Raw genomic sequence first — 22,264 nt, forward strand, 5'->3', positions numbered from 1 at the left:
ACACTACAATTCAAAAATTGCAAATAGACGAAGAAACTTTTAACAAAGACTTAAAAACTATCGAGACTACACTTCTGGACATTAATAATGACATCTCCTTTTACCAAGCACAATTACAAATACTATATTTATGTGAGTCCTTAATGGAAAGCTACGTATTTTTAGAAAATTATTTAAATGATATATAGTCCATTTCCATCATATTGATAGCACATTATGTATGTAAATCCCTAAACTGTTGATACGGGTGACTCAATGAAAAATAGATATTTGTCAACAAGTTTACAGAAGTATATAGGAAAACAATTTTAAATTGTGTATGACCACCAGGTATAAAGGTTGAAGCAGAATAGAATACAATAGTTTTGAGGGTTACTAATCCCTAAATAAAGTTGCCAGTGTCGGAGTGATGGAGATTAACAGGTACTAATGAATTTGCAAGAAATGTAAGATGTTTATTTTATTGGTTATATATAAAATAATTTGTGGCCGTAACAGGGGCCGATTTGTAAAAAAAATGAATATTATTTTAATCAAATTCCATTTCAGATTCACTGCTTTCTTCAGAATCTAAGGAATCTTCAACTCCAATGTTAATTATTACCGGTTCCAGCATTGCATCAGTCATATTATCCAAATTCCACATTTTATTTTCTTCCTTGTGAGCATGACTAATAGCATTTTTCCAATTTTCTGGAGTTACTTTTGATAAGGAATGTTCTAATAATTGTTGTAAGTCTTCTAATTTAAAAGTTTTGTTGTTGCGTCCGACTTCACCCTTTACTTGAGACCATATATTTTCTATCGGATTCAGATCACAGTGGTATAGGGGTAAACGTAAAATAATTACATCACGGTTTAATGCCATTTCATCAATTATATATTTTTTATAAGCTGCTTTATGTTGCCTTACAATAGGTAATAATTCCTTTTTTGTCGAATTCTCCTTGTACTCAATTGCGTGTTTATCCAACCATTCGATTATCTCTCCTTTTTTCCATGCCGTTGTTGGCAATTTTTCTGCTAGTCTTGAATGGTAACTAGCATTATCCATGACTATGACAGAATTTTTTGGAATTAAATCCAACATTTGCTCAAAATATTCTTCAAAAACGTCAGCAGTCATTTCCTCGTGGTAATCTTTGGTTGATTTTGAGGCAAAAATTCCAGTAGATACACTTTCGATGAATGCCTGACGGGAACTTTTCACATTTGTATCAACCCATAGATATGGTACAGTATGACCTTCATTTAGCCAAGTCTCGTCCAAATAAAAAATTGTTTTCCCTTCTTCTCGGTACTTTTTAATAGTTCTTAGATAATCTCGTCTCCAACATACAATGTAATCTTTTTCAATTAAAACGGATTTTCTTCTATTCTTTTGCCATAGAAATCCCATCTCTCTCAATAGTCCCCATAATTTCTTGTTGCTTATGATTGGTAACTCTTCGTTTTCTCTAATTAATGTTTGGATTTTGTCCAATGTTGGAAATTCTTTGTTAAAAAAAAATGAGTGAACGCTGCGTCTTATCATGTTTTTATGTATTTCTTCAATTTCCAAGGGTTTACTCCCTCCACTCTTCTTGGGAGATGAAACAGTTCCTCCTTTTCTTTCTTTTAGGAATCTATAAATTGTTGCTTCTCCAACCCCTGTCATATTTGAACACATGTTAACGATTTCACGAACATTACTTAAAGGGCGTTGATGTACAAGTGCATCGTGTACATTTAATATTATATTTTTCTCTCTTAGACTGAAGGCACCTTTAAAACTACACTTAACCGGGATAAAACCTGTTGTCGACGTCATTTTTAAATGCAAATAACAAAATATCGACACCAAAAACGTAGGTAGGTAAGACATGAACAATGTACATCTACAAACTAAATGGAAGATGCAAACAATTTCTAATTTATATTATTGGCATAAGCTGTAATGTGGCATAAAAACTACTTAAACTATCATTAGTAAAGCCTTATCAGTAATTCCAGGTAATCGTTTAAAGAAGGTATTCTTTTTGTGTCAGGCGATAACTTGTATAGAAAACAATAATCACCTTTAAATTACTGTTTACATTAATTTATTTCGTGAAACATTGAATTCTCTCGTTAATCACCCGTGTATAATTAACAATAATCGTGTGGCATATATACCGACGTTTTTTACGCACAAAAAAGGTATAGTGAGATTAGTGGACACTTATTTTACAGAAGATTTTTTGAAAGACAATGAATTGTTGACGGCATCTTAAAATATTAATTTTTTTATTTATTTCAAAACAAGTATAGGGTGACACCTATGGTTTTTTGACCTGTTGAGGATTTGCATACATAATGTGCTATCATTATGATGGAAAAGGACTATACTAAATTCTATCACATTCTCTCGCCTGCAAACTCTACATAGTTCTATTATTTCGCCCATAGACTTAATGGACGCATTAAAAGAAATCCCACAGTCATTACAAAATAACGTATTGCCTCTACCCTCTTATATGTCAAAAATATATCTCAGTATATCGACATAATAAAACTACAAGCTTATGAGCTTGATTCAAAAATTGTTTTCGTTCTCGAAATTCCGTTAGTTGGTCCCGAAATTTTCACCTTGTATCAATTATATTCAATACCAATATTAGATAATCAAACTGGTTTTCATCATATACTTTCAACTGTTCATAAATACATAGCGCGAGATGATGATTCAATTTCATATGTCTTACCCATGGACACCGAAAAATGCAAACAAATCAGTCAAAACCAAAGAATGTGTACAGACATTCTTCCGTATCCCATAGACACAGATGCTATATGTGAAGCCCAGCTTTTGAAACCTCTCAGCAACTTACCAAAAACTTGCCAGATGTCCATGCTCTTGGCACAAGGCTACAATGTACAAGAAATTGACCAATTTATGGTTACTAACCATTTCCGATCCATTACCAGTAACAATCAAATGTACAAGAAAAGACGTCACTACACAAATAAATCAAAACAAATTCAATCCTAAGTTTAATTCCCGAATGTATTGCATTCATCGGCAGTATCAGAATTCATGCCAGAGACCAAATTGAGAAATATACAAATATCAGGTATAGAAGTCACCCAGTTAACGTACCCTACAGATGCTGGGACCAGTCACCTATCAAAATTGAAACCACTAAATCTCAGTAAGAACAACATAGATGACTTAAATATTGCACAACACAAATTGGACCAATATTCAGAAGAACTGGACCATATTGTGAGCCAATCACTCATTGAGGAACATCTACCCTTATTCACTATATCAACCTTATCCCTGATTATTATCCTAGTTATCTTATATCTTCTCTGCAAATACCGAACCAAAGTATTCCCAAAAATAGCAGTCTCCTCGTTCCAGGATCAGTCTCCAACTTCACTACCACGCGGAAATTCCATTAGACAGAAACTTCAAAGCTTAACCTCCTTCAGAAGAAGACCCAATATCCAACAAGAAAGCGAAGAAGAAGCAGAAACACCAATCACTCTGTAAAAGTCAAAGCAATGGCATTGACTTTTCACTAATAAGGGGAGCTGTTATATGAGAAAATATTAACCTTGAACTAGCTCAAGTTCGCCGACATCAGATTTCATCATCCCATTCCCATAGAAACTTCTGAGCACGCAGTAGAAGAACTGTGTACGAACCGTCGGCCAATATTCATGGGAACAGCGATTCAGCACTTCATACCAAACCTATAAATTACCATTTTCAGATGCCGGAAACACTCTTAGCTGCAACTTCGACCAGTCCAGTTATTGTAGTCATTTTAAATTAATTTAATTTTGTACTATTGTTTAATATTTAATGTGTAACAAATAAAGTTTTTTTTTTTAAAGTCAAATAAGTGATTAGTGATCAATATATTATTCGTTTTTATAGTTATTGATAATTCAGGTCGGTCAGATAACTCAGCGGACCAATCGCATTCACTTCACTGTGAATGATTTAGTGGCCGATAGTTCAGACAGTGGTCAGAAAACAAAAAGTCTAACGTAGTAGTTTAAAATTTCAAATGGATCTGCTACTTAGACTACAATCCGCTTGTGTTTCGGATCGATCTATGGATGAGCAGTACGGCAAGAAATGGGACCTTGTGTCTCGGTGTAACTCACTCCATAGATCCCTACCGGATAAGGGTGTACGCTTAGAAACCGACATATAGACGATAATTTAAAATCTTGCACAATGAGAAATGAACGTTATGTTGTTCACAATATTTTGTGTTGAATAGATAATATAGATACTATTTGTACATATCTATTAGCTATTTTTGCTAATTTTTTTTGTTTCGTTTTTAGTTGTGATATTACTACTTGGTGTGCACAAAAGAGTTATTGCAGCTTCAATAATAACTTCGAGAACGAGGGAAGTTTTAGGAGATTTCAACATGTCATGTGACGATAGCGGTAAACTAATTCTACGACCAAGGCCAACAAATATTACCTGACAGTTACATTGCTAGTGTAGTGTTTTGTAAATATTTGTTCTAATAAATAATTGTTTTGTATTAAATTGTGTAATTGTATTTTTCACTTATTGATATTGTTTTAATATAAATTCATCTAATATCGTTGCCATTGAATATTTTCGGTTTCGTGCAGTTACAAACATTTTTTATAAAAAAATGGTTACTGCTTTGACTCATCATAAAAATTACATTTTTGATAGCTACTTTCAAACGATGTCATACGATAAAATAGATACAATAAAATATAAATATATTACTATGAATAATTTACACCATATGAACAAAACCGACATCATGGAAAAAATAGCGACATTGAGATGGCAATGGGTAGCACATGTAGCAAGACAAGACACCAACAGATGGTCTCATAAAGTGACATTCTGGAGACCTCGAGAAACAAAAAGAAGCGTGGGAAGACCCAAAAAGAGATGGATAGACAATATAACAGCTGTAGCTGGAAAGCAATGGATGAGAATTGCAAAAGATAGGGAAGCGTGGAAACAATTGGAGGAGGCCTATGTCCAACAATGGATGAATGAAGGCTGAAGAAGAAGAAGAAGAACAAAAAGTTAAGGAAAATTAAAAATTTAGTATTTGGTAGGTTGCAGTTTAGAAGAAATTTTCCTGGGTGTATAACGAGATTGTGGGAAGTTTTAAGAAAAAATGGTTGAGTTTACCGAAAGTACAAGCTGAATATAGCCGCAAATGTCAAAAATATTTCGGTTTGGCAGTGTTGGCATGTTTTTATAATGCATATTTTGTATGCTTCAAATATAAAGAGATAAAGCTTTTAAAAAGTACATTTTGATTATACTATTTTATGAATTCTGCAATTTTTAATTTATATGAAGCAATAACTAGTAAATATTTGTCTCTTTCGAGATTAATTGTAAACATCTGTTGTAATCTGGCAACTGCTAATTTGACGATTGCCAAATCTATTCCCTAATCTATCAAAGGGTAATTGCTAAAAAAATTTCTAATAATTAACTGCAATTAATCTACAAAGAAACAAATATTTACTCATTGTTGTTTTATATAAATCAAAAATTGCAGAATTCATAACATAATATAAACAAAATGTACTTTTCTAAACATTTATCTTTTTATATTTGAAGCATACAGCATCTACATTATAAAAACATGCCAACACTGCTATACCGAAATTTTTTGTTCCATGTTTGACATTTGCGGCTATAATCAGCTTGTACTTTCGGTAAACTCAACCGAAAAAATTACTAATATCAGTTTCTAATATTATATTGTTGAATTGGATTTTTTTGATTGGCACTTAAGATAATACGAGTACTATTTTTAAGGAAAGGTAGTCTGAGATGGCACAGTAGCAATATAAATGCTGTTCGTAGTCCAATGGCCCTCTGTATGTACAGATGTATTTGTAACGAAATCTTGTAGCAACTTTCCCGTCAAGGTAGGATTTATCCTTGTCGGTTTTTGTAAAAGCATCAACATTTTATATTAAGACAACGAAATATAGATTTTCTACATTAGCTAACAGATGGCCGTCTTTACTTTTTTAGATGACTGTAACAGTTATACTGTGGTATGTAAAGTTAAGTAGCTTGCAAATTAAGAAACAAATCCAATAAATTTTCACTATTTCAAATAGTGTAATTAATCTGATACGTTGGTAACATAACTTAACCTGGAAGGGAAGTTGAGGATTAAAAGAGAAATGAAAAAAAGTTCAAGTATGTTCACTTTACAAAGGTGTTTTGAAAGACACAACGGCGAGCTTTGGGACGTGGGTCTATAGATCTAGTATGTGAGATATTTAGGTCAAAAATAATTTGGAATTGAAACGTACCAACTGAAATTAAAGTAGACACAATTTGGTACTAAAAGAAAGCAAAAATTATCTTTTTTCGAGGGACAAGGAAAACTATATCTGACATGAGAAGATTGGTTTAAGAAAAATATTAAAAAAATAACAAATATGCTAAAACTCTCTTTAAAACCAAAATTTATGCATACTTAAAGAGAACGACAAACTAACATACCTTATATGGTGGCTCTACATTCCAGTCAGAATTATTTTGTTATTTCCCAAAAGAAAAGATGACATTGAGAGAAACTAGACAATTCAAATTTGTTAGCAACCAGCTATTTTATTACACGCTGTAACATAAATTTAACTGAACCTAATCTTACAAACAAATGTCCATTCCAAATTAATACTTGTTTAAATCATTATTCAATGTTACATATTAATTTCTCTCAATGACTTGGTAAATCTAGTATAAATATTTGTATTAAGGGTAATCTCATAAAAAAACTATTAAAAAAAAATATTTTTTAACATAAAATGAAGTACCTACTGCACTGCACTAAATACGTATTAAAAAAATTGAAAATAAAACCAGGTAAATATTGTTACGAGCATGCATTCGGCGTGGCCCATGTAACGGTTGCATCTCGAAAGCGACTAGAAGCTTCCAGCGATATCGAGCGCGCGAGAGATCGACCCGTCAAAGAGGTGAATTAGAGGTGGACTACTCCAGCAAATTCTAGTACATAATAACTTTTATATGTATATATATATATATATATATATATATATATATATATATATATATATATGTATATATATATATATATATATATATATATATATATATATACATATACCCAGATAATAATATACACGGTGTATATTCTACTATACGGAGTTCGTATAATACCTTTTAATACGGAGCCTACATTAACCGCTAGATATATATATATATATATATATATATATATATATATATATATATATATATATATATATATATATATATATATATATATATATATATATATATATATATATATAATCTAGCGGTTAATGTAAGCTCCGTTCTAAAACGGTATTATACTAACTCCAGTAGAATATACACCGTGTATTTTATTATCTGAGTAGCGCTTTATGTAGACTCCGACCAACACGTAGGATTAAGTGGACTCCACAAAAGGATAAACCATTTTTGGGATCCGTATTTACGATATTGCATATACTTCTAAACTCCTGCGATGTTGCCAATAATTATATTAGTAGTAGATTTTCAAATTTTACAGCAGGTACATTCTGGAACTTGAAATTTATTTCAATATCCATCAATTTAATCATGGAGGAATTTGAGGACTATTTGGCTAATTTATGTAGTTAAATATAAATTGTTAACCGACATATACCTTTATTTTACTTTTTAGTTTTAATAAGCAAGGCGGTAATTTATATTACTTGCTTTATATATTTTCAAACATAAGAAAGTGTGTATTATAAACTTGGAAAAGCGAAAATTTCCGTTTTTATTAATTAGTATTTTTTATTAAAATGCATTGGCATTAAAACATTTAGTACATAAATGTACGTATATCAAATAGAGTAACAGTTTCTGAAATTAGAAGCCCCTTCGGTAAGATTATAAAGTTTGTTACCACAAAAAATCTACTAGCATGCACAGAGATGAGAGAGACCTACACAGAAGAAGATCTATTTTTAGCGAATGACAGGGCCATCTATGTAGCCAACCATTGGAAATACAAAATTTAAAGCTGTTGGTGTTCCGGACACGGAAAGTAAAGTAAGTATAAAAAGAGGTAAAAGTAAAATGAAAAGAAAAATAAAACAAAAAAAATACATATATAATATGTAGACCTGAAAGTGCGCCGGAGGGTTTGAAATAAGAATTTACCTAAGGAATGAAATAAGAATTTACCTAATATAAAACAGATCTGAAAGAGAACAAAAAACAGATCAAAGAATTAATACAGATTAAGTACATCCTTAAGTAACATATCTCAAATCCGCCTGCAGTTTTGTTGGGTAGATCGAGTAGCTCGACAGAACTGTTGCCGGTCCCAAGCCCAAATAAAGGAGGAGGGGGTCTACAGCCCGTTTAGCACTCTACTGATAGACTTTAAAACCAAACAGCTCATAGAAACAGAATTATGCCTCGGGACAGGAATGATTTCATTACGACGACTAACGGGAGAAAGAGAACAACGAATTTATGGTAAACGAGAAATACACTTCGCATCGGTGCTTTGAACGTAAAGTCTCTACAAAAGAGCTTGTAGAAAAAAAATATAGACATGTGTGCGCTAAAAGATACAAAGAAAAAAGGAAAAGGGTCAAATTATTATAGATGACCATCTCATGATTTACAGTGGTGTTGCCAAAGAAACCAGAGCCAAAGAAGGAGTCGCTCTGTTAGTACACAAAAAATTTTTTCACCAAGTATAAAAATAGTAAGTGTAAAAATTAAACTGGATGTCAAACCTCTGAATGTGATAGGAATTCATGCACCAGAGAACAACAAAGATACCACCACAAGGGAAAACTTCTACGAACACCTTCAGACTGTAATAAACGAGACCCCAAATGATAAATATAAAATCATTATGGGTGATTTTAACGCCCGTGTTAGCAATGATTTAGTTCCAGGGATAAAACAGCGATATAACGAAAATATCAGAAATGAAAACGGAAACCTTCTAACGGACCTCTGCAGCAAAAACCAGATACGTAATAATAATACATTTTTTTCCTCACAAAGAACAATACAAATACATTTTTGAAAAAAGTAGAGGACAAAGATCTATTATAGACTATATTCTGTTGAATAGAGAGCACTAACATCAGCAGAAATAGAAAGCGATCACAAATTGGTATTGTGCCGAATAAAAACACATATATGTGATAACAAAACACCGAAATACACCACAAAGATAAAAGTCGAAAGCTTACAGGATGACTCCACAAGATACCTATTCCAGAAAATAAGAACCGAAAAAAACAGAAAAACACATATCACAGAAAGTGATGGAGTCGAAGAAAGCTGGGCAAAAGTTAAGTCTAATATCTTACCCTCGGCCAAGGAAGTTCTTGGTAAAAGAAATATAAATAAAGTGCAGGAAAAATGTAAATAAAACAAAAAAGCTTACCTGAAATACATGTCAACCAAAACACAAGAGGCATAACATAATTACAAGACAATTAGAAACGAAACACATGCACTTATAAGAAAAATAAAAAATGGTCACTGGGAACGTTTTTCGAAAGAAATGGAACATAATTTTTCTCGTCTGCAAAAGGAAATATAGCGCTTCATCAGACGTCAAAGAACGGAGGTAAAGTAACTAATAGAACTAAAATACATAGAAAATGATACGTGGATTGACTACCTAAAAAAGCTATATACAGGAGAAAAACAAACGACGCTAGAACCGGAAACATCAGAAATTACAACATATAAAGAACTTAATATAAATGTACAGGAAGTTCGGAAAATACTTGAAAACCTGAGGAACAGAAAAGCAGCAGGTAAAGACGGGATACCAAACGAATACTGAAATATTGTGGAGCAGCAATGACAAATGAATGAAAAATTAACAACATTAATTAATAAAATTATAAAACACAATAAAATGCCGGAAGAATGGAGAAGGAGCGAACTAACTCTACTATTTAAAAAAGGAGATAAAAACAGACAAAAAACTACAGAGGTATAAACTTGTTAAATACTACGCTAAAACTTACAACTAAAATTTTACAAGTGCTAATTAATCACAATATAAGTTTAGCAGATGAACAACCGGGTTTTTTTAGTGGTAGATCGTGTACAGATGCAAAATTCGTGATAAAGCAAATTACTGAGAAATCACTGAAGTATAATAGACCAGGATTCCTGTGTCTGATTGACCTAAAGAAAGCGTTTTACAGAGTAAGACTGAAAGATGTAATCCATCTTCTGTATAATAGAGAAGCTCCCCTAAATATTATAAAAACTATCGAAAACATCGACCAAAACAACAAAATTGAAGTCAGAATAGAGGGACAACTTACAGAATCTATAGAAATAGGCAGCAGAATAAGACAAGGGGATTCGTTGAGATTTAGCCCCATGCTCTTCAATTTGATCATGGATCAAATCATCAAAAGCGTTAACAAACGAAGAGGATACAGAATGGGAAACAAAGAAATTAAAATACTCCGTTACGCAGATGACGCAATATTAATGCCCAAGATGAAGATAGTTTGCAAAGACTGGTCCACAAATTTAACATAAGAGCAAAAGAATTTAATATGACAATCTCATCTCAGAAAACTAAAACAATAGTAGTCAGCAAAGGACCACAGATGTAAAATAGAAATTGATGGCATTAGCAGAAACAAGACCCGACACAGCCACAACGCAAAGAATAATGGACGCGGCAGAGATGAGAGTACTGAGAAGAATTACAGGAAATACTCTGAGAAATCGAAAAGAAAATGTAACGTATAGTGTATAAATGAATGGATACAAAATAGAAAAAAAGAATGGAATAACCACATAGGTAATGGAAATAAAATACCTGGCATTATGAATTTATTATGACAATTTCATCTCAGAAAACTAAAACAATAGTAGTCAGCAAAGAACCAACTAGATGTAAAATAGAAATTGATGGCATCAGTATTGCACAAATAATGGAAATAAAATACCTGGGAATCACACTGTCTAAAGGATATCAAATAGACTGGCAGGATGCCTTAATAACACTATAGTATAAGACATATAATGACATAAGCCTCAGAAACAAGACCCGACACAGCCACAACGCAAAGAATATTGGAAAAGGCAGAGATGAGAGTACTGAGAACAATTATAGGAAATACGCTGAGAAATCAAAAGAGAAGTGAAGACATTAGAAGAAAATGTAACGTAAAGTGTATAAATGAATTGACACAAAATAGAAAAAAAGAATGGAATAATCACATAAGCAGAATGGAGGAGACCCGTGACGTCAAAATTGCAAGAGATAAGTCACGAATCGGCAGAAGAAGTATCGGACGATCGCGCAAAAGATGAAGTGATAACCTTCCATAGAGGTATTATTCCGCCAATGAACAAGTAAAATTGCTTATAAAGAGAAATAATAACAAGAAAAAAAAGTAACATCTCTCAGATAAATAAGCGGAACAACAGAAACTGAGTATAAACGTGAAATTCCAGAATTAACATTAAATAAATTACCGCAAATCGTACGAACTGAAATAAGTGTTAATTTCTGCACATACATATCTATATAATATAATAAGAACTATATTTAAACCAAGTGACAGAAAAAAAATTATATATACATTTACTTCTAAATGATTAACTTCTATAAAATTATTATTACAGTTAAAGCTTATACAAGCGACAAAATTTTTAAAACAATTAGACCGAACATAATATCATAACTGTAAAACATAATATATACGGAAACAATAAAGAAATAGATATGTTTAGTGGTTATGAAACCGCTTGTCGTCTGCCATGAATTTTATTACAGAATCAAGTTACCATAAGACACCGAAATATTTTGTCTGAGTAATGACTTACTACGATAAAAAGAAATAGAATACTTTTATAATACACAACGTTATAAAGGTGAAACTATAAAAAGATATACATATAATATAATAATGATATATATGATGATTCATAAACGCATGTTAATAACAATTGGTAATAAAGACATAAAGATACCCACTAGAAAGTTTATAATTTCAAAACGACAGTAAAATAACGTTCAATTCAAAGGTTCAAATCGCGACATAATATGAAATAATTCAACAGCAAGTAAAAGTACTTTTTCTTTACCTATTTCTTTGTCGTCTTCTGAATCTTCATTTCCATTCGTTCCTATCTAAGCACATGTTATCCACAAGGTACTTCTTCATTTTTTATTCACTACTCTTTTTGCTATGGCTTTCGTCATTTTATTTATTCATATCGTTCTCACTCATAACACATATTGGGTAGTTTATTGTTTCATTAAACTTTTTCTGTTTATATCCGTATCATATAAGTTTTCTAGTTATTATAGCGTATATAGTGTATGTTAATTCCATTGTATTTCTTATATTTTCAATATTAATTCGTTCCAATCAAGATTTTCGAGCAGCTCTGAACCATTGGCCCATTTTTGTTGCTTTTGTCGCTGTTTCTCCTTTCTTTTAATTACAACTTTTCTCCACGTTGATCGGTCTTCTACATATCTGCAATCAAATGAAATATTAATTTTTTGAGATATCCGAATATCATTATAAGAGCTTTCTTCATTCAGTATCTGTTCTTAATCTATACGGATTTGTAGCATTATACTAATAAGGCCTTATTTGATTTATTCATTTTTCCTAATTTGCATCAATATATTAAAATAGGTCTGAAGTTTGTATTATGCTCGTTATTCCTTCAGTGACGGTATTATTAACTGTGATTATTGATCCAATAATATTTAAGTGTTCCATACTTTCGAAATTGCAGTTGTAGACTTTTTTGTTTTATCTAGATTTATTTAATTGGTGTCTTCTGTGTATTTGCTTGTATTTGGTTTTCACTTCGTTGATGTTTTAGTTTCTTATGAAATCGATATCATCAGCATTATGTTAGGAGCTGCTTTGTACATTGGACCGTTAACGGATTACATGTTAAATGGACGTTATATCTATTTTGGTAAGCTGTTCGTTAATTTTTTAACTATTTGAATCGAGAATTTGTATTTTATTAGATCTCTGGTTTATTTATTTTATATGTCTGATGTTTTTTTTTCCTGTATCGTTACTACAAGGATTTTGCTGGATACCGACATAGGGAACCTGGTGGTACGTACATGATGTTTTGATTACAAACAGTAGAAAATTTGTCCTGCTGTAAAATCATGATTATTTTACTAGAAAATATAATGTTGTTTAATAATAATAAAGTTGTTTCACTTTGCTTTCTCCATCGAGGTCGCAGTGAGACTGCTACCATTATACCTTCTGGTATTTAATATTTTGCCGATCAAGCAACACTTCCTATAGTCATTAACTTGGTACTGATATCTCTACTCCCCGATTTCAGCAAGCAGTCACCAAACTATTAAAACTGCTACATTCATGCCTCCTATTCAGTGGCGGCTCGTGGCTTGAGAGACAAGGTCGGCAAGGTATTTTTTGTCTGCTCAGATAGGTATACCGTCTAATAAAGACTTAAGTAAATCATCATATCAGATTTTTTGTTTTCTTGTTTTTTGTTTTTTTTTCCTATAAATTTAGAACCTAAACATGTTTATAAATTAACTCAAGTCTACGTTGTTTGGAAGTAGCAAAATGGGTTATAACGTCATCGTAAAATTTATTAGAGTTTTGGAGAGATTTTAAAATGTTTTTCTATTGACATTTGAGACAAGCTTGACATTCTCTCTTGTTTCATGGTATTTCGACAATAAGTTTTGATTCTTTTGAGGCAAGAGAAATCTCGTTCATTTGAGGCAGACGTTGGTGGTAATGAGATAATTAATGACAATAATTTATTAATTTCGGTAACAGTTTGTTGTAATGAATTGTAGTATATAAAATTATATATATCTTGTAACTTATCCCATCTTCCGAAAATATTTGGATCAGCATATAAAACTTTTAATTTATTTTCTAATTTTATTTTATTAAAGAATGATGGATAATTTTTAATTAACCTGTCCAATAAATATCTTGGAAATTCTTAGGCGTAACTTTTAAATTTTGAATCGTCAAAGAGGTCAAAAATTTGCAAATCTTTAAAATTCGAAAAACGAGTATCTATTTGCATAATAATAGTATCCAAAATTTCAAAATATACTCGTTTTTCGATATCTGTTTCTGTGTCATGCCTTTGTCTTTTTTTTGGGGGTTCGGAAATATCAAGCGAGTCCAAAACTTCACTGCGTATATACTGGAAATTACTATCATTACGAAAATCTCTGAGATTTTGCACCACTCTTGTTATTCTATTTTTGGAATGAATAATATCAGTTAACTGATTTTGAACAACATTGAATATTAATTCGGTTTGGGTAAACACTTTCTTAAAAATATTAAAAGTATGTTAAAAGAATAATCATTTAATAAAGTTTTCAAACCGATTGCTTCACAGATCGAGATATCATCACTTTGAAAATCGTCGCATTCAATAATAAAATCAAAAACTTCCAAAAGCTCCAAAAATTTAACTTTTAATACACAGAAGAAATAATTATATGCAGAAGAAACACAAATTAAAAAACGTTATCCACTTATTGTACGCAAGAGAGATACCTCTAGGAAAAATCAAAACGACCGAAAATATATACCAAAATAACACAATAAAAGTAAAAGTAGAAGAAGAACCAACCGACCCTAATAAAGCTGATAATGGGATAAGACAGGGATATTTCCTGAGTCCTCTATTGTTCAACCTGATTATGGATGAAATAATAAAAAAGTAAGAACTAAAAAAAGATACCAAATGGAAGAAAAACAAATTAAAATAATCTGCTGTGCAAACGACGCAATACTACTCTTTCAACATGAAGATGATTTACAACGTATGCTGCACCAATTTCATATAACTGCCAGAAAATTTAACATGTTAATTTCCCCAAAAGAGACAAAATTCATGGTTACAACAGCAAATTTACTAAGATGTTAATTGGAGCTGAAAGGTCAGATAATAGAACAAGTGATGGAGTTTAAATATCTAGCTATCATATTATCTAGCTACGGAAAGCTCGAAACTAAAGTGGAAGATCCAGTGAATAGAGCAAACAGAGCCGCAGGCTGCCTAAATGAAACAATATGAAGCAATAAAACTATCGGGAAAGAAACGAAAGGCAGAATTTACAAAACAGTCATCAGACCAATGACATACTCGGCAGAAACAAGACCTGACACAGAGAGGACAAAAAGGATATTAGAAACATCAGAGATGAAAACACTTAGAAAAATTGATGGTACGACACTATGGAACAGAGCTAGAAGTACAGATATACAACGTAGATGCAAGGTGGAGAACATCAAGAACTGGTTAAGAAATAGAAGAGTAGAATGGAACGATCATATAAGCCGAATGACAACAAATAGAGTAGTAAAGACGGCAAGAGACGGTTAACCCGTAGGAAGACGATCAGTAGGAAGATCACGAAAACGATGGAACGGCAACTTACTGGAGGCACATTGAAAAATGACAGTCATGTCTATATAAAAAGAAGAAGAAGAAGAAGACACAGGATAAACATTAAAATTGCTGCAAGAAAGATAAAATAAATCAGTCATATTAATGTAGAATAGCAGAGGACATAGTGTTTAGAGAAAATAATGAATCAGTCATATTAATGTAGAATAGTAGAGGACAGAGTATTTTTCATAGCTTTGGACAAGTGCCCAATTAAAAAAAGAACAAAGGTCGTCCAAAAAAGATGGAACTCTAAAAAGAAAATAGAATAGATTTAAAAAAATAAAAGCATAAACATGTCTTTTCCTACTTTTTTAATATTGAAAATACGTAAATAGAACATTTAATTAAAATGTAATCTTTGATAATCTGTGATAAATCCATCACCTGAACAGTGGCGCCGATATATGTAGTTGAAATTGTTTACACTTATTTTAACTGTTTATTTTGTTATTATCTAGATATGAGTTGCGACCGATATCACAAACTTATTTAATTTTCATAAAGAGGCTCTTTAATACCTAAAATTATTACTATACAAATCTGATTCGAAATATCGTCAAAAAGTAATACACGGCATGTAAAATTTAAATTTTTAATACAAAGTAAAAGATTAGGCATTACTTATGGGATTCAAAGAACGAGCGTTAAGGAAGATTGAAGTACTAATAAGATCACCGCAATCGGGCATACCCCGGGTAATGATGAATTAATTAATCGGCTAATTCTTCAGTCACCCCTTTAATATGATTTTGTCAAATTGGTCCTTTTTAGGACCAAATATTCTAATAACATATGTCTATAACTGTTAAGGGTATATCTAGAGATCAAGAAACTTTACTTTACTTAAACTTATCAGACATATGAGCTAAACACGAATGTAACTTACTTCTAGTGCAGGAAACACATATAGGGCCTAACCTAGGGTATTTGGTATATAGCTGATCGCTGAAAACCACATCATAGATATAGACATGCTATTTCTGTCGGAAAAGAAGCAAAGAATAACTTAAAGTAAGAAAGGACAAAACCAGTCAGCCGAGAGAACCTTTTAACGATGTTGAGCTTGGATCCACCATCTACATATTTAATAAAAAATAATACAACTACCGACATTGAGGATTCGAGCACAAAGCTTATTACGAAACCTGGACCAAAAACACTCTACAATGGCTTATCTGGATGATGAACAACTGTATTCAAATTATGGAGATACCCAAAATTTAGAGACAAGCCAAAGTTGTTACCTTGCTTAAACCTGGCAAAAAAAAGACCGGGCACGAAAAATATCCGGTATCAGGGGTGGTATTTTTCAATCTAAATGCCGCTTACGACACCTTAAATTACAGAATATTTCTCCAAAAACTATATGACATCCCCTTAGATAACAAGCTCACTTACATTGTCTGCGTATGCCAACATAAGAGAATATTTTTTGTATCACTCACTGGTAAGAATAGCAGATGAAGAACGGTCTCGCTTGGGGTAGCATAAAGGCACCTACACTGTATAACATTTACACAAACAAACGATCCATACCGGTAGATACTAGGACTTCTATTATATAGACGAGACACCTAATATTGCACAATAAAAATAAACTATGAATTAATTTTCAGCCAAAACCCCTGAAAAACTCGTGGGTGTTCCTTCAATTTCCTCAACATAGACGTTTTCACAAAACTGAACATCCAATCTTGTCATAAAATCATTGAACTGTAGACTTCCTATAAATTCCTTGAAAATAGTTTGTATCACACCGGGTCAGTCACAGATTATTGTTTAAAACTAAAAGGTAAATTGAGGACCAGAAATAATATTCTTCGCAAGCTTGTCAGCTAAAAATGAGGCGCACGTCCTTCCGCCCTTAAAACATAGACGCTTGTACTATATGCTTCTGCTGCCGAATATACCTTGTTAGACAAATTAACCATTCTTTCTTTTTGTGCACACTACTACCCATTTTAACACAAAAATATTTATTGAAGCACTTAACCATATTTATTTTGAGATAGCCTTTTATCGAGATATCATATGTAGTACACAAATAAGACCAGAACTAAAATATTAAAAAAGCTTTATACAATATATCGCAGAAGATTGGATAAAATAAAAGTAGTTTTTATTAATCAGATGCTTACATAAAATGTACAAAGACATACTCACGTAAACAAAATATATTACGAAATTTCTGTAATTAAAAAAAACATCAAGTTCGGCATTGAACTAATAAAATTATATTAAATAAAAAAACATCTTTAAAAATACAGAAAAAATAAAATTTTCTATGCAAGCGAACATTCCATTCAATAATAAGCTCAAAATCCTTTTTTATCTACATACCTGTTTTTTAAAGAACCAGTTACATTTTAGTACTTAGTTATACCAGGTAATATGATATCCTCTGTTACACAGTGTAATGCGTATGACATTCCACTGTCTACAAACAGTAGATAAAAATAAGGAGCCCATATAAACCGTTCAGGGTATATGTTGAAAATATACGGTATAATCGCACAGTTGCCAAACTCTCAGAGCTTACTTAAAACGACCCCTATAATATATACACGTGAACTAAGCGATATACATTTATGATACAGGGGTATTTACGGGCTCCAAAAAATTTTTATAAATTATTAAACTCTACATGTTGATGAATCGACTGAACCAATATTACGGAATTGTCAAGTGAGCTCCGTATATCGGTATCCACTTGACCACGGAGCTCAATTGAACCTGAATTTTAACATGGGCGGAGTTCACTTAATGCCGTAGATATATATATATATATATATATATATATATATATATATATATATATATATATATATATATATCTACGGCATAAAGTGGACTCTGCCCATGTTAAAATTCAGGTTCAAGTGAGCTCCGTGGTCAAGTCGACACCGATATACGGAGCTCACTTGACCATTCCATAATATTGGCTCTGTCGATTCGTCAACATGTATAGTTTCATAATTTTTAAAAATTTTGTGGAGCCCTTAAGTACCCCTGTATCATGAATGTATATTGCTTAGTTCACGTGTATATCTTATAGGGGTCGTTCAGATCTTTTTCATTGTATATTGGAACCATAGGTATATCGGTTTAAGTAAGCTCTGATAGTTTGGCAACTCTGCCATTAAGCTGTATACTTCTCGCGTATAGTCTGAACGGTTTATATGGACTCCTTATTTTGGTTATCATTCAAACGCATTACATTGTGTAACAGATATGAATAATATTAACTACCTGTTTTTGGTAGGTACGTGATTTTCTAAAAATAGCTTTATAGATACAAAAGGATTTTGTTACCAAATTGGATTTTTTTCACATGCGGAAATTTCCTGATGTATTTTGTTAACGTGAGTATGTCTTCATACGTTTTATTTAAGAATTGGATAGATAAGAACTTCTTTTATTTTATCCATTGTTTTATGATATCTTTTATACAGATTTTTTATTATTTTATTTCTTGTTTTATCTGTGTACTACAGATAATTCTGGATAGAAAGTTATCTCAAAATAAATATTGAGGTGCTAAAATAAATATTTTTGTGTAAAAATGGATAGTAGTACACAAAAAAAAAGAAGAATGCTTAATTTATCTAACAACAATTATACCACTTCACCCATATTACATACTTACACCCATATTACATACTAAATGTTTTATCTCCTATTTAGGGGTAATATGTAGTTAATATAAGTGTAGTTAGTGTCAAATTTGCAATGATCAATATAAGTAATAGCTTACTGATTGTACTTTACATGTTTAGTTCAAATAAATAAACCTTGTCCCTTCAAAAAAGAGCGATTGGAATGGCAAAGTCAACTAAGAAAGTGTAATGAATCTTGTATCACCCCAGATTCACACAGGTTAACCGGTGTTTGAAGGCAAGAGTCCTCATTGCAGATTTAAGGAAGATAACTACCATAAGGAAGTTCCTTTCGAGGGTTCAGATGGCGAGAAGCAGCTTATTTTTTTTTTTGTATGTCTTGCAGATGTGTTGGTCTAGCTAGTTTTTCTTCGATTCTAGTCATAAAATGGGTTGTTATTCGTGGAGTGAATGTTACGAATCTAGACTTTGTTTCTTTTGTTCTCTAGCTACCTATCTTCGGATATTATGTGGATTGATAACTACGATATTGTAGAGCTTATGTATGGATGTGAGTCTGAATATCCGCTGAATTTGGCTGACTAATTTATAGCTAAATCTACGTGTTAAGTATGTATTGATATCACCCATACAAGCAAGGTATATTCGGCAGCAGAAGCATAGAGTTCAAGCGTCTACGTTTTAAGAGTGGAAGGATGTGCTTCCCATTTTTAGCTGACAAGTTCGCGAAGAATATTATTTTTCTGGTTCTAGTTTTCCATTTAGTTTTAAACAAAGTTCTGTGAAGTACAAAGTGTGTTTAAGGATTTCATGACACTATTGGTTCAGGTATATGTTCAAATTTGTGAAAGCGTCTCTGTTAGGACATTGAAGGAGCCCGCCTGACTTTTTCCAGGGTTTGGCTTAAAATTAATTTATAATCTATTTTTATTGTGTTTAAGATATGATATTTAGATTTTTCTCCACTTCAGCAACAAAATTTTTTGGTTGTGCAACAATAGATGTATCGTCTACAAAATAAAAGTCCTAGTATTTACTGGTATGGGTTGTGTAAATATTATACAGTGTAGGTGCCATTACGGTACCCCAAAGGAGACCGTTCTACTACGTTCTCCATCTTCATCTTCTATTCTTATCATTGAGTGATACGGAAAATTTTCTGTTGTGTAGGCATACGCGGATAATACAAGTGAGTTTATTACCTAAGGGGATATCACATAGGTTTTGGAGAAATGTGCTTTAATTTAAGGTGCCGTAAGCAGAATTTAGATTGACAAATACCACTCCTCATGTCTGATATTTTTCATATGCGTCTTCGCTGTGTTGGGCAAGATTTAGTATGTGTAACGAACATGATCATCATCATCATTTTGGCTTTACAACCCTGTGTGGGTCCTAGCCTCCCCAAGAATTTTTCTCCAGTCGTTCCTATCCATCGCCTTCCTCCGCCAAGCACGTATTTCCATATTTCTCATGTCTTCATCGATGTTATCTAGGAATCTTGTTCTGGGTCTTCCTCTTCTTCTTTGACCAATAGGTCTATCAAGGAGCGTTTTTCTAGCTGGGTCGGTTTGCTCCATCCGCATTACATGGCCTACCCACCTCAGACGTCCTATCTTTATGTGTTTTACGATATCTGGTTCCTGGTATATCCTATAGAGTTCGAAGTTGTATCGTCTTCTCCAGACACCGTTTTCATTTACCGCTCCATAGATGCGCCTTAGTATTTTTCTTTCGAAACATCCTAACATGATCTATCCTGTCATATATAGCCACTTTTATCTTTAAATTGAAGTTTTTCTTCTAATATCGGTTTATATTAAGGATCATATGCAGAAGTATTTTGTATAGCTGAAAAAATAAATAGATATATTGGCCGATAGCTTTTGCGGTCGTTGGGGTTTTTGTCAGGTTTAAGCAAGGCCACAACTTTGTCTTTGCTTTGTTTGTCTGAAGACTTTGGATATCAGTAACTGTTGTATTTTTGGTCCAAATTTTATATTAAGCTTTATGCTCAGATCTTCAGTCAGTGCCGTACTATTCTTCATTATATACGTAGATAGTGGATCCAAGCTCAACATCGTTAAAAGGTTCCTTCAGCTGACTGGTTTTGTCCTCTCTCATTTTAAGTTTTTCTTTGCTTCTTTGCTGGCAGAGATAGCACTTTTACATTTATTATGTGATTTTCAGCGATCAGCTTAATACCAAATACACTATTTTTTGCCCTCTATGTACTTTCTGCACTAGAAATACGTCAAATTTGTGCTAAGCGCATATGTCTGATAAGGTTAAGTAAAGTAAAGTGTCTTTATCTCTAGATATGCCCTTAATATTTATAGACATTATTAGAATAATTGATTCTAAAAATTACCGATTTGACAAAAATCATATTGACCGGGTGATTCTGATTAGCCGATTAATTAATTATTTATTACCCAGGGTACAACTGATTACGGTGGTCTTATTTGTACTCAAATTTTCGTAAAGGCTTTTCTTTTGAACCCCATAAGAAATGGCTAATTAACTTTTCAATAAAAATAATTTTACACACTGTTACTTTTCGACGATATTTCGAATCAGATTTGTATAGTAATAAGTATAGTTAATATGGAGTCTCTTTGTGAAAAGTAAATGAGTTTGTAATATCGGTCACAACTCATATATGAATGATAAGGACATAAACGGTTAAAATAAGTGCACAGAATTTTAACTAAATATATCGGCGCCATTGTTTAGGAGATGGATTTATCCCAGAGATTAAAGGTTAAATGTATATTCCAGGTTCTATCTACGTATTTTCATTACTAAAAAAGTATATTTAAAATAAAGGCCTTAAGATATATTTAGATTCCATGGAAATTAGAATCTATGGAAATTAGCAAATTAAAAAATATATACATAATTATTCTGAATGACAAAATTGAGACAAACAGTTGCCTCAAGTATTGTTTATATTGTAAAGGTTATCGTCATAGTATAGTCAGAACGCAACAAGGTTCTATTGGCTTTTCTGCTTTTTGTCTCCTCATTCCTATTGAAAACTTAGCCACGTAAATAACGTTTTAAAAATATGTATCAATATTTCTGTAGTGCCTTTCCTAAGATAACTTTTTTTAAGCCTACCTCGTTTGACTACATGTAATGGATTTGATAGTTTCCAAGA

General features: G+C 32.2%; 1 protein-coding gene across 2 annotated transcripts in view; it reads left to right on the plus strand.

Annotated features, from left to right (window-relative positions):
• The window catches only part of LOC140447708 (nuclear envelope phosphatase-regulatory subunit 1-like), a 108,893-nt gene extending 104,353 nt beyond the window's left edge, over window positions 1-4,540 (plus strand). For both annotated transcript variants that reach the window (XM_072540513.1, XM_072540514.1), the window contains exon 4: window positions 4,327-4,540. In XM_072540513.1, the coding sequence (XP_072396614.1) occupies window positions 4,327-4,475 (149 nt within the window). In that variant the 3' untranslated portion in view covers window positions 4,476-4,540. The remainder of the gene's footprint in view (window positions 1-4,326) is intronic.
• The last annotated feature ends 17,724 nt before the right edge of the window (window positions 4,541-22,264 follow it).

The sequence above is a fragment of the Diabrotica undecimpunctata genome, chromosome 8 (assembly GCF_040954645.1).
Source record: "Diabrotica undecimpunctata isolate CICGRU chromosome 8, icDiaUnde3, whole genome shotgun sequence".
In the NCBI taxonomy this organism is placed as follows: domain Eukaryota; kingdom Metazoa; phylum Arthropoda; class Insecta; order Coleoptera; family Chrysomelidae; genus Diabrotica; species Diabrotica undecimpunctata.